This window comes from Triturus cristatus, chromosome 2_1 (genome assembly GCF_964204655.1).
Source record: "Triturus cristatus chromosome 2_1, aTriCri1.1, whole genome shotgun sequence".
NCBI classification, from domain to species: Eukaryota; Metazoa; Chordata; class Amphibia; order Caudata; family Salamandridae; genus Triturus; species Triturus cristatus.
This window is the reverse complement of record NC_140581.1, coordinates 84,169,189-84,182,064: the sequence shown is the minus strand read 5'-3', so window position 1 is coordinate 84,182,064 and position 12,876 is coordinate 84,169,189. Positions and strand designations below refer to the sequence as shown.

Genomic DNA, 12,876 nt, shown 5'->3' with positions numbered 1-12,876 from the left:
GCAGGGCCCCCTTGGGTGCAAGGCCTCCGGATGGCAGCCTAGGGGGCACCTATGATGCCCCCTTGTTGATCTCTGCCCCCGGTGGCAGGCACCTTTGGGTACCTGCAACGGGGTGCCTGGATGAACCTGCATTCCCATTGTAAAGAATAGGATTGCGACTGAACAGTGTTCAGACGCATCCTAATTGCCGGTTTGGGAATGCCGACAGGAGGTGGGTTGCTCCCAGTTCCAGAACGACGTTGGACAGACACAGGTCCGTCCGACATCGAAATCGGCCATTAATGTTTTTCTCTACTTTCAATTCAGCCAAATGCTTCTTAATGTTTGATGAAGCATGTGTCTTCACTTGAGATTCCTCAAATTTAAACAAATGGCTATATCTTTCTGTTATGAATATGGCACCTTGTCTACAGACGTCTAGGAGCAAGATGCCTGGTGTTTGTAAATGTGACACTTGGAAATGGGATTCAATTTAAATGTTGAGTTTTATGGAATCAATATAAACATAAAGTTAACTCTTCATATCTGAAAGAAACACGTTAGTTATACATTCCTTACCTTAGAATTACCCCAGGCGTCAGACTGGATCCGGAAAGTTTTTCGTCTGCAGTACCTCTGCATGTCGGAAGGTGGCGTCGGTCACCTCCTCGTTCGTCGTTAGCGTTGTGTCGCCGGGATGACGTCGCAGTAGCTACTTAGACGCCCCCCTCGGGCACTGACGTCAGTTCTGTACACGACTTTCCGCACCAGAAACGCAGAGCCATGCAAGACACTGACCATTGGTGCACAAATCTAGGGCATCGAAAGGATATAGAAATCAGTTTGCAGAACGGGGAGGATGGGTGGGGCGGTATGGAATCTATAACTAACTATAATTAACTAATGTTTCTTACAAATATATTGTTACCGAAGGTAAGTAACTTGTTCATCTGAAAGAAACACGTTAGTTATAGATTCCTTACCTTAGAATAGATACCTCAGCAATACCATCCCCGGAGGTGGGTCTGCAAACTTATATTACACCAGAAAATCCTGGAGAACAGATCGCCAAAGAAGCCGTCTCTCTGGACTTGGCTGTCCAGGCAGTAGTGTTTCGTAAAGGTGTGCAACTGAGGCATAACGAAGGGAATAGGAGGAAAGAGATGAGTTTTGCCCTTCAAGAAACGATTAACAACCGGGGACTTGAAAAGAGAAGGCTGATATGGAAGCCGAAGGAAGGCAGAAATGGCAGAGAGATAGCCCTTGATAGTGCCCAGAGAAGAGCCCTGCTGGGCCAAAGAAAGAAGGAACAAGAGAACCTCAGAAAGAGGAGCAGAGAAGGGATCCACGGCCATTGCTGTGCACCATGCCACAAATTTGTTCCACCAACAGGCCTACACTGTCTTAATGGAGGGGAACCTCGCTGATTACTTCGCAGACTTCGGGAGGCAAGTCAAACAACGTCAACTGCCACCGCTCAATCTCCACGCAAGGAGGTGGAGGCTGAACAGGTTCGGTTAGAGGACCGTCCCCTGCTGCTGCGACAGTAGATCCTCCCGAAGAGGTGTGTTCTCTTCGGTGGCGAATAGATCTAACCAAGGCTCCCCCACTGTCGAAAGAGACCTTGCACCACCTCCGAGTGAAGATGCCATTCGTGATCCGTCATGCACCTGTGGCTGAGTTCGTCCGCCCTGGCGTTCAGGGAACCTGCCAGGTGTTGAACCACCAGGGAAATGCCCTGATGTTCCAGCCATGTCCAGAGGTGCAGGGCCTCCTGACATAGGGTCCACGACCCCACCCTGCCCTGTTTGTTGCAGTACCACATGGCCGCAGTGTTGACCGTTAACACCTAAACTACTCTTCCCTGGACAGAGGGAAGGAATGCCTTCAGTGCAAGATGAATCGCCCGGAGCTCCAGAAGGTTGATGTGGAGCCACCTTCTGACGCGCAGAGGTACTGCTGACTAAAAACGTTCTGGATCCAGTCTGATGCCTGGCGGTAATGCTAAGGTATGGAATCTATAACTAACTAATGTTTCTTACAGATATATCGTTACCGAAGGTAAGTAACGTGTTCTTTAATTTTCTTACATTTCAAAGTGTCGCCTTTACACACATCATGCTTCCAGTGGCTCGTAGATACTGTGCCATACATATTTATAACTGAAAAATACAGCCATTATTTTAAGTGGGAGAAATTTAAAGTGCAGAAAAATATTCCATATCATGAACATTTTTGCAGAACGTTTTCTGCACTTTAAATTCCTCACATTTAAAAAGATGGTTATATGTTTGTATTATGCATGTGACTGTGCCACATATGAGGAAAAGCATTCCAGTGCCACAAGTACATATAAGATAGGCTCTCAGTTACCCATACACATTTATCCCATTCATATGCACACATATTCGTGCATCCTCAAAGACCACACTCTCACTGACACATATGGCAGTCCTGTCATTGTGCCCCTAGTCAAAGTATTTTGTTCAACCTATAGTATCTGGTTCTGTAGACATTAGGCTTAAAGTCAATGGAGCTGGGCTTGAGGGTGTCTGGTAACAATGTGCGAGTTGCTCAGCCTTCAGTATCTCATGATGATTTACAATGATCAGAAGTAGTTCTCACGACAGAAAAGGTTGGAAACCCTAATCTATACGATTCAGCCTGTGGTCAGCTAAACACCAGAGGTTATGTACTGTTTTGCCAGTTGTGGGGTAAGTAGCAGAGATTAGGTACAGTTCGGCTGCCTGCCAGGTAAATAGCTACCTCCATGGAATATGGGCACAGGGATGATGACACACACAAGTCACCTATGATGCTGCCTTCTGCAAGGCATCGCCCATGAACCATGGGGCATAGGGGCAAGGGTGGAGGTGCTGGCCAAATTGTTCAGCGAAATGTGAACAGGATGAAATTAGCCCTTTTTGTGTCCATCTGTGGAGCTGAATAATGTCCACTCCATTTTGTATGCTAGAGAAAAAGGCAGATTTTGTGCCCAAACACAGAAAAACGCTTGTATCCATGATACCAGGGCATCCATGGCTTTCAATATTAATCCATGGTGGGGCGAGTGTACGACAGGCCTACCAGCCAATCAAAAATGTCAAAACAAAGGGGCTTGTTCTTATTGGTAAAAGGGAGGCAATCAGAAATGTAGCCTGTTATGTGTGTTTCTTTACTGTTACCTATTTGGCTCGTGCTTGCATGCACGAGCTCAGCACATGCTTATGTTTGTAATCTTGGTTCATGGCACGATCAGCATGTTCTAGAATAGAACATGTGATTGTCCCGTGAACCAAGAGTTGTGGGCAGTTGAAAGAGGAGTTGGAGTGGGATCCGGAGGACGGCTGTTTTGTAACCGGCAGTGCTTCTTTGATTCTGCAACTTGAAATAAAGTATTTCAAATCAATCCATCGGAGTTTCTACTTAACAATTTTGGCGACGATTGGAAGAAGCACTGATTTCACGAACCCATCTCTAATTTTGATTATTCTTCGATCTTCCGTGGGCCGCACTGGCACTTAAGGATTCGGCTGCGAAGGTTTTCTATACCACAAGTGTGTTCATTTCCTCGGCAAGAATTTCGCCTTCTACCGCCTGTGCAGTTTGAAATACTGGCATTTTATTTAAAGGTTCTATTTGGCATTTTACTTGGAAGGAAGCAAGCATCGTTATTCGGCTATTGTAGCGAAGTTAAAGTGTGGACCCCGTCTTTGCTCTTTATTTCTCTGTGGTGAGCAAATTACAATCGGGTAGCATTTTTCATTCCTGTCGTCTTTCAAAGTCTACAGGCCAACGTTTGCTCTCACCGTGTTCTGCACTGAAGGTTCCGTCCGCTCTTTTCAAGGCGTAGGCACCTTTGGAATCTTCGTTATCTAAGCATTCTGCTTGTCTACATGGAGCGTATTTTCATGTGTTGACGCCAGCAGGAATCTTCGTCCTTGACGCATCTTGTCCGCCTACGTTGTGCGTCATATCACGTGTTGATGTCATCAGCTGAGGAGTTCTGATTGGAGCGCAGTTCACTTTGAAGTGTTTTCATATTTGAAGGCTCAACATTTCACACGGAACGGATTACGCTCCAACCATTTTCAGAGCAACCATCGTTCTTAATTTATATTCAGTATTTTTTTTTTTTCTTCTCAGATTCAGCTTTATTGAAAGCTCTTTGTTAAGGTACTGTTTTTTTGGGTTGTTTTCGAACAGACATTTTATTCGAACATATTCTTGATTTTATTTCTCTCACAGTGACTTTCTTTTTGCTTCCGAGTGAATATTTTGCAATTTTACATTTGTTTGTGTTTCATTCAAGAGCTAATTTACTTATTAATTTACTTTCTGTGTAAAGTTTAATTGAGGTTACAACAGCTATAATATAAACAATGTGTGCCCAGGGTTATACTCTTTCTCCTCCTCAAGCTTATTGGCCGGCTGGAGGTTCACTTTGCATGCCATGGCTAGACTGGAAAGCTTATTTTTTAAATTACATAGAGACTTTGGACGCTAATGGAAAGATGAAACCACCTGAAAAGAAAGGCATTTTTTTACATTCGCTAGGTCCTGAAGGTCTCAAAGCTTTTAACCAATTACCTAGAATTGAGGGTGGTGGTGACAGCAATGTTTTCGATAAAGCAATCGCAGATTTCGACAAATATAGTTCGCCCAAAGTGTGTGTTGGTATTTCTAGGTATAAGTTTTTTCAAAGGAAACAACTTACTGACGAAACAGTGGATTGTTTTGTTTCTGCACTTAAAACTTTATCTCTTGATTGCAAGTTTGGTGCATTGCAAGAAGAGTTTATTAGGGACCAGGTTGTCATGCACTCTAATAACACAACTATACACAACTATACAAGAAAGATTATGGGTCAACGGTGATTCTGACCTTGACAAGTCAAGGGTGAATCTAAAATTTCTAATGAGGAAGTTGTTGCGAAAGTCAATATTAAATCTAATTCTAGAGTACAAGAGTTGAAGAATAATAAAACCAATGTTAAAAATAAAAATGATGATAATAGGGATAATTTGAAATGTTATAGGTGCGGTAGTAAAACTCACCTTGCAAATTTTAAATTTTGTCCTGCTATCAAGCAGAAATGCTCTAATTGCAATGTGGTTGGTCACTTTTCTAAAGCATGTAACAAAAGGAATACTAGCAACAAAGTGAAAAGTATTGATCAAAAAGTAGAGAGTGATTGTGATGAAGCCAGTACTAGTTCTTATGATGTCAGTTCTTATGTTCTCAATATCAAAGATTCGAATATACCCATTTTGAAATTTGATTCTTCTATCATAAAGAAAAAGCCCATTTGTGATATGGTCATTGGGGGCGTGAGTACTAAAATGTATGCTGATTCAGGTTCACCTTTCACAATTGTTAATGAGGCTGTATGGAAATCAGAATTTGTTCCAAAATTAGGTGATGTACTAGAACTAACAGACATTAGTCCAGAAGGGTATTCAGGTGAAAGGATTGATATCCTGGGTTACAGGACTCTAATATTTAGATTTAAGAACCGTAGTTGTACTGCTAAACTTTATGTGTCAAAAAAAGGACCTTCTGCATTAAGTTGGTTTGATCAAGGCAAATTAGACATCATTCTTAATCCTAACAGTCCAGACCCTGTCATGGTAATTGATGAAGCTAATGGTTTTGGTGAACAGTTGTTACACAAATTTCCAAGTGTTTTTAGCACTGGTATTGGAAAGTTGAGCGGTTTTAAACTCCAGATCCGCTTAAAAAAGGATGCATGTCCAAGGATTCATAAAGCACGCAATATTCCGTTTGCTGTGCGTGAGGAGGTCAAAAAAGAATTGAAAACTTTAGTAAAAGAAGGCATAATTGAAAGGATTGAATCTTCAGAATGGGTTTCTCCCATTGTCGTAGCGAAACGTGCTAATGGTAATATCAGATTATGTATTGACTTACGTCATTTAAATAATAACATCATAGTTGATCAGTTTCCTTTGCCTCGCATTTCTGAATTATTAACCAATGTTGGTGCTGCTAATTATTTCTCTACTATTAATTTATCATCTGCGTACCACCAGATTGAATTGCATGATGATAGTAAGGATTTTACAGCATTCATTACGCCGTTTGGGTGTTTCAGATATAATAGGATGCCTTTTGGTTTAGCCTCTGCTGCGGCCATTTTTCAAAGAGTTATGCAGGATATTTTAAAGGATTGTCACAATGCTGTGTGTTTCCAAGACGATATCCTTGTCTTTGGGGGTGATTCACAAACACATTTGTCAGAGTTAGAGAAGGTATTCAAAACTCTTTCCGAACATGGGTTGACCATTAAACATTCTAAGTGTAAATTTGGAGTAAAATCGGTTTCATATCTAGGTCATGAGCTGTGTAGTGAAGGAATTAAACCTAAAAACGATTTGGTTGAGGCTATTCAATCTGCCCCTCATCCCAAATCTAAAGATGATGTTCGTTCTTTTTTGGGGCTTTCTGAATTCTATTCAAAGTATGTTCAAAACTTCTCTTGTCGCACATTCAATATAAGACAACTTACCAAGAACAAAAATAAGTTCTTATGGTCTAATGAATGTGAACAGGAATTTAAAGATGTTAAACAAGCGATTTGCTCTGCTACTGCTCTTTCTGGCTTTGATCCTTCGCTTACTTGCATCATTACCACTGATGCAAGTTCTAAAAGTTTTGGAGCTGTGTTGGGGCAAAAATCTCACACAGGTAAAGAGTGTATCATTGCTCAAGCTTCTAGAGCGCTCACACCTGCGGAGGAGAAATATTCCACCATTGAAAGAGAGACTTTAGCGTGCATTTGGGCGCTTGAACATTTCAGAGTATTTGTGTGGGGAAAGAAATGTTTAATCAGGAGTGATCATAAACCATTAGTACGTCTGTTAACCACAGAGGGTATGTTGAAGGCTTCTGCTAAAATTGCTCGCATGTCCATGCGTTTGCAGGATTTTATTTATTCCATTGAATATGTACCTGGCAAAGAAAATGTTACAGCTGCTTTTTTATCAAGGATGCCATTGCCATTGAAAGAGTGTACTCACAATGAGTGGGATGATTTCCATATTGCGTTAGTCCATGATGAAGGCTCTATGTTCACTGACCACAATGTTTGGGTCAAAGGATCTGAGGTTGATGCAGTTTTAAGTAAAGTAGGTAAATTCATGGTCCAAGGTTGGCCACAAAAAAAGAACATCAGTCCCGAACTCAGGGTTTTTTGGGAAATTAGGAACGAACTGTCTTTGATGGATGGTATACTTAAAAGGGGTGATCGGGCTATTCCCCCGTTTAAACTGAGAAAAAACATTGTCTTCAATGGTCATGAGGGTCATTGTGGTATTGTTAAGACCAAACAAAAAGTTAAAGAATTTTTCTGGTGGCCCGGGATGGATATCTTTATTGAGCGCATAGTCAGGGATTGCATTACATGCGCGAATGCTGATAAAGCATTGGTTACCCTTAAACCAAATTTGGGAGACCCTTATATTCCTGATGTTCCTTGGCATACTATTGCTTTGGATATTATGGGTCCTGTTGGACCTAATGCCAAATATGTTTTGGCAACCATTGATGTATTTTCAAAGTGGCCTGTTGTCAAAATAGTTGATAAGATAGATACTGATTCTGTTCTTTCTTTCCTTGATGAAACTTTCATTGAAGAGGGACTTCCAGTACGCCTTATTACGGATAATGGTGTCCAGTTTTTATCAAATAAGGCTAAAGCGTATTTTAGTAGAGTGGGTATTACTCATTGCACAACTTCATTGTACAATCCTAGCGGTAATGGCACCATTGAAAGATTCAACAGGGTTCTCAAGAGTGCTGTTCAAATTGCGGGAACTGATAATGATAAGTGGGTACTACAAATTAGCAAAACTATATGGATGTATAGAACTACTTCTAATGTTACGACTGGTTACTCTCCGTTTGAAATCATGAGAGGTAGGCTTCCAAGAACCAAATGCAATCCTGTTGGGCTATTTAAATCTACTGAGTCCAACATGGATTTCAATATTGTAAAAGAAAACCTTCTTAAAAATTACGTGAGTGTTAAGGAACGATTTGACAAAAAGAGAGGATCTATTAAGGATCCCATTGTCAGTGTAGGCATGTTAGTCAAGGTTAAGAAACCTCGGAAAGTTACTAAGGGGGAGAGTCAGTTCATGGGTCCTTTTGAGGTAAAAGAGCTACTTAAGAATTCAGTGAAGCTCTCTGATAATAAAGTTTGGAATCTTAGTAGGATTGCTGTTCTAAAAGCAGATAAGAAGGTCTATTTAGGTACTAAGGATGATATGAAATTTGATGATAATCTTGATGATGAAGATTTTGTTATTATAGATAAGGGTAGGGACAAAGAATCTGAAAATAGTCATATTAGTGTTTCTGATGTTATTAATGTTTCTAACAATTGTGATTCCTCTTTAGTCTCTGAGAAACGTCAGAAGAAAAAACCTGGTTGGATGTCTGATTTTGTATCATTTATCAGAAACAAATTCACTGGTTAAGCTTTATATTTTCTGTATTTGTTTATTAAGGGGGGAAGATGTGTTATGTGTGTTTCTTTACTGTTAACTATTTGGCTCGTGCTTGCATGCACGAGCTCAGCACATGTTTATGTTTGTAATCTTGGTTCATGGCACGATCAGCATGTTCTAGAATAGAACATGTGATCGTCCCGTGAACCAAGAGTTGTGGGCAGTTGAAAGAGGAGTTGGAGTGGGATCCGGAGGACGGCTGTTTTGTAACCGGCAGTGCTTCTTTGATTCTGCAACTTGAAATAAAGTATTTCAAATCAATCCATCGGAGTTTCTACTTAACATAGCACCTCCATATCTGGGACTATACTCATGTCCTGTTACTCCAGGGGGTGGCGAGGGCAAAGGTTGTGAAAGAGTAGCAGGAAAAGGCTGTGGTTGGCATAAATGGCAGTGGGGAGGACCTTTACCCTTCGGAGCCTCTCACAGATAATAAAAACATCATGTGGGGTCATCTCAACTAAAGGGTGAGACTTCCACATGCCCTTAAGATGGTAGCAACTATTGTGGCTGTTATTGTAGCCCTTGTGACTATCTTCGTTTGGACTGTACTTCAGACTACTATGGAAGTAACAAGAGATTCCAGAACTCCTCCTGGGAATCTTAGGCAGTCTTAGTTTCCCATGAATATTTGTGCAGGTGTGTTACTCCCATGCACGACCATTACTTAAGTGTAAATGCAGTTAGGACACTTTTACACATGGCTAAAGGTGACACACAGGTGCATTTGTATTCTTTCCTTTCTAATTTGGTCCCATCACCAACCTGGATAGAGAACTACAACCGCCTTTGTCAGTAGCAAAGCTCTGATGGTATCCATAGTGGGGTTGTGTCTACATTTGGGAATAGCAAATGGGTGTTGCCCTTCTGAGCTACTCAGTCTGTAACATGCACAAAGAGCCAATAAGAGCAGATTTACTCATATATAATGAAATTACTAGTAAGAAATGACATTTCAATGAATCTACAGAGAAAGGTTAGTCCAGGTTTCGTAAATAGTGAACGAGACCTACACTCATAAATGAAATATGAAATATCTTTGTGACTAAGTCTGTATGCTTCTGTCCCCCTAATTAATGGCTGTGTGTACCACTCATTATATAACGCAAAGACAAAACTGTGAATTAAAATTATTGAAAGGTAAAGAGGCTCAGGCCGCAAAATGACTGGCATTTGTTTTTCTGACCCTGTAGGTGCTGTACAGATGAAAGAGGGCTCTTCATTTACGGTTTTCAATGGCATCCAAGTGGCTCAGATTGTAATCCTGCTTCTTGGGGTAATGGTGGTATCACTTCTGTGCAAACGTGTCACATCCCAAAGCTCGACTCTCGACTCTGACAAACATGCACACACCTCCGTATTCTCATAGCTGGTCATTGGTGCACAGTGAATTTAAATACTTGATACTGAAATCCACCAGACCGATTCAGGCCCTGAGAGGACTCATTCAAAATACAATGGGATTCATGAACCATGGTGAGCAGGCCCACCCCATCTCTACTATAGTTTACATGTGTCAAACATCGGCACGAGACTCCACACCAGGGAAATGTATGAAATATGGCTCAGTGACACTGCTCTGGGGGGTGATCTTTGCAACAGCACCCAGCCGAGGAATTTCAACTGGTGGTTGACCGAACTGAGATCCACACCCTTACCCATCACCCACGCCAGTAACCCTGGGATCATCATCGATGGCAAACTGTGTTGTAAGGATCATATCTTCTAGCGCAGAGACCCCTTTTTCATTTCAATTTGAAGACGTGTTGCTGCATGTGTAACAAGTAATGCATTGCTGTTTCATCAAATACACACTTCTGGCATGTGATTTTATTCTGTACATGTATAATGAATATCTGTGATAAGCAAAATCAATCAAAAACACATTCAGTGATAATTTAGTGTCAATTTAGCTTAGAAAAGATTTCAGGAATGTCATAAATCTCATGACTTTCCCTCCATACATCTACTATTTTCTATAATTTAATCACTTGCTTTTAGGCTTCTTTCTTTTAGTTTTAGGTTCTTAAACATATATAGGACTGGTTCCATTTTCGCTGTAGTCTCCATTTTAGGTAGCTTTTCCAGCTTTTTTAACTTTGGCCCCAAAACCATCTTCGGTAATGGATGTTGCCATCTTAGACCATGTAGACTTCCATCTTTGAAAAGTGAGGCTGCCATCTTTTTCAAATGATCCAGAAACAATGTCATGCGACACAGATGTCGTCTGACCTTGTAAAAATGTCAGGTTGTCTGACTGATGACACAGAAATAACACTTGATTCAATAAAAGTCTGGGTCAAGTGTCTACTTATCCCCCATGTCTAGGTCAAATAAGAACAAGTCTAAACATATAGTCAAAATCGTGTAGTCTGAACTCACATGCTCTTATGTGACAAATTCCATTCTCTGATAAGATTTAATATATAAGGACTGTCATTTGACCACTTGTAAGGAAATAAACGTCACCCAGGTCACAGACGCAGATTGCAGATCCAGATGAGGATGGCACCAGATTCCATCTCGACCAAGAAGCCTCCTGCTAGACTCCCTGAAGCTCTGCGAAGCATTCCATTCTGCCTTCACAAACTGGTGCCAGGATTGTGTTCTCTCATAGAAGCAATCTCCTTGCCTTGTGCTTGAAATAGCTGACCAGCTATTCCAAACAGCAAAACACACAAGATGATGGACGGAATGTTGCACATTGGCAAAAGATTCACCCCAAGTCACAGATGTGGGTTTATTCCATTGTTATTTTGCTCACCACGCCACCCCAGTTCAGACATGGCCATATGCAAATCAGTCTTGACCCTGTGCCTCATGGGAACAGTCCAGCCCGAACTGCCAAGCCATGTCTTCCCTGGACCGGAATCAAGCATCCTAGGACCGGTTTCGGGGTTTCACCCCTCTTCAGCCAGGATAGCTTGACTCCAGTGGCGTAGTGAGCACGGGACCCACGTCTGGGCATACCCTTCCCACAGATCTGTGACTGGGGGTGAATGTTTTGCCAATGTGCAACATTCCATCCATCAACTTGTGTGTTTAGCTATTCCAAACAGACAACAAATCCTGCTGTCCAGGTATGCGCACCACCTCCGAAACTCAAGCTCATTATGTATTCATTTGCTAGAAGTAGCTTAGAGCTTAGGGATATTAAATGTGATGTTGCGATTTTTCCTTTTTTTACTGTTATTGAAAAGCTTAGCTGCTTTTATTATCTTCTGTGATGTTACCAATATTATGTGAACTAGATCTCAGAATTTTAAAATAAATAATGTAAAATAAATATGTTAAAATATATATTCCGTTTGTAGTTATCTTGAGTGTGTAAATGATTAATGAACGGTTGTTTGAATTACCACTGCTCCCTGTTAGTATCCCAAAAGCATTGACACCGCCTCATTTATGTATTAGGTGGGGTTCTGCTGGGCTACAATAACCTGTCTTTCACGTTTAGTGTTGGTGTATTAAACTAAGTTCACTCATGTCACACGTTTGTTTGAAAACAAACCTTGCAGAACTGAGCCAGAGACTAAAACTGGACATGACCATCAAGTCAACGCGTCACAGTATCATGCTTCCGCATCCTGTAGATAAGGGAGATATTCAGGTGGCTCCAGAACCACATCAGAAAAAACATCACCCAAGCCCTAGTCTCCAGTAAGGTAGACCTACTACGGGAACACCCTCTACACCAGAAACCCCCAAAAACTAACCAGGAGACTGCTAACTTTCCAGACCTCAGCAGCAAGATGTGATACTCAACCTCCCATGCAAATCACATATCACACCACAATTCAGGGAGCACCACTGACTCGCAATACACAAACACACACTTCAAACTCTTCATACACACTTTCAGAGGTACTACGCAATCTTGGCCTCGCTTATCTAAACAGCTGCATCACCTTCCACCTACCATGCAGAGACCTCCGCTCCACTGGACTCCTACGCGCACACATCCCACGCATACACAAAAACAGGACAGGAGGCTGAGCCTTCTCGAACACTCTCTTAAAGTATGGAATGAACCTGCACATTCTGTTGAAACATTTACTGTCCAATGCTATGTGCATTGGCAAAAAAACACTACTGACAGTATTTTAGCTGAAACGATTCAGAATGGTGTTTTCAATTTGACTATATATGATTTTAATGTAAATCCTTATGACTTCAAGATTTATTCATGAGCTTCTAGGCAATGATTCATGTCATAATATGCCTACAAAAATGAAAATGTTATATTTTATTTTTCCTCATGAAAAAGATTGTTTTGAAAGTGTGCCTTGGCACACAGATAGATTTGATAGATGATGAGCATTGGCAAATTAAACAGAGAATATCACGACCTAAATTCAAAAAGAGGGAT

The 12,876-nt window shown here is 41.2% G+C and overlaps 1 protein-coding gene across 1 annotated transcript in view; it reads left to right on the top strand.

Annotated features, from left to right (window-relative positions):
- Positions 1-10,056, top strand: part of LOC146863793 (sushi domain-containing protein 1-like) — a 192,040-nt gene extending 181,984 nt beyond the window's left edge. Inside the window, exon 6 of the mRNA XM_085636828.1 lies at positions 9,701-10,056. Coding sequence (XP_085492954.1) covers positions 9,701-9,876 — 176 coding nt within the window. The 3' untranslated portion in view covers positions 9,877-10,056. The remainder of the gene's footprint in view (positions 1-9,700) is intronic.
- Positions 10,057-12,876: the final 2,820 nt, after the last annotated feature.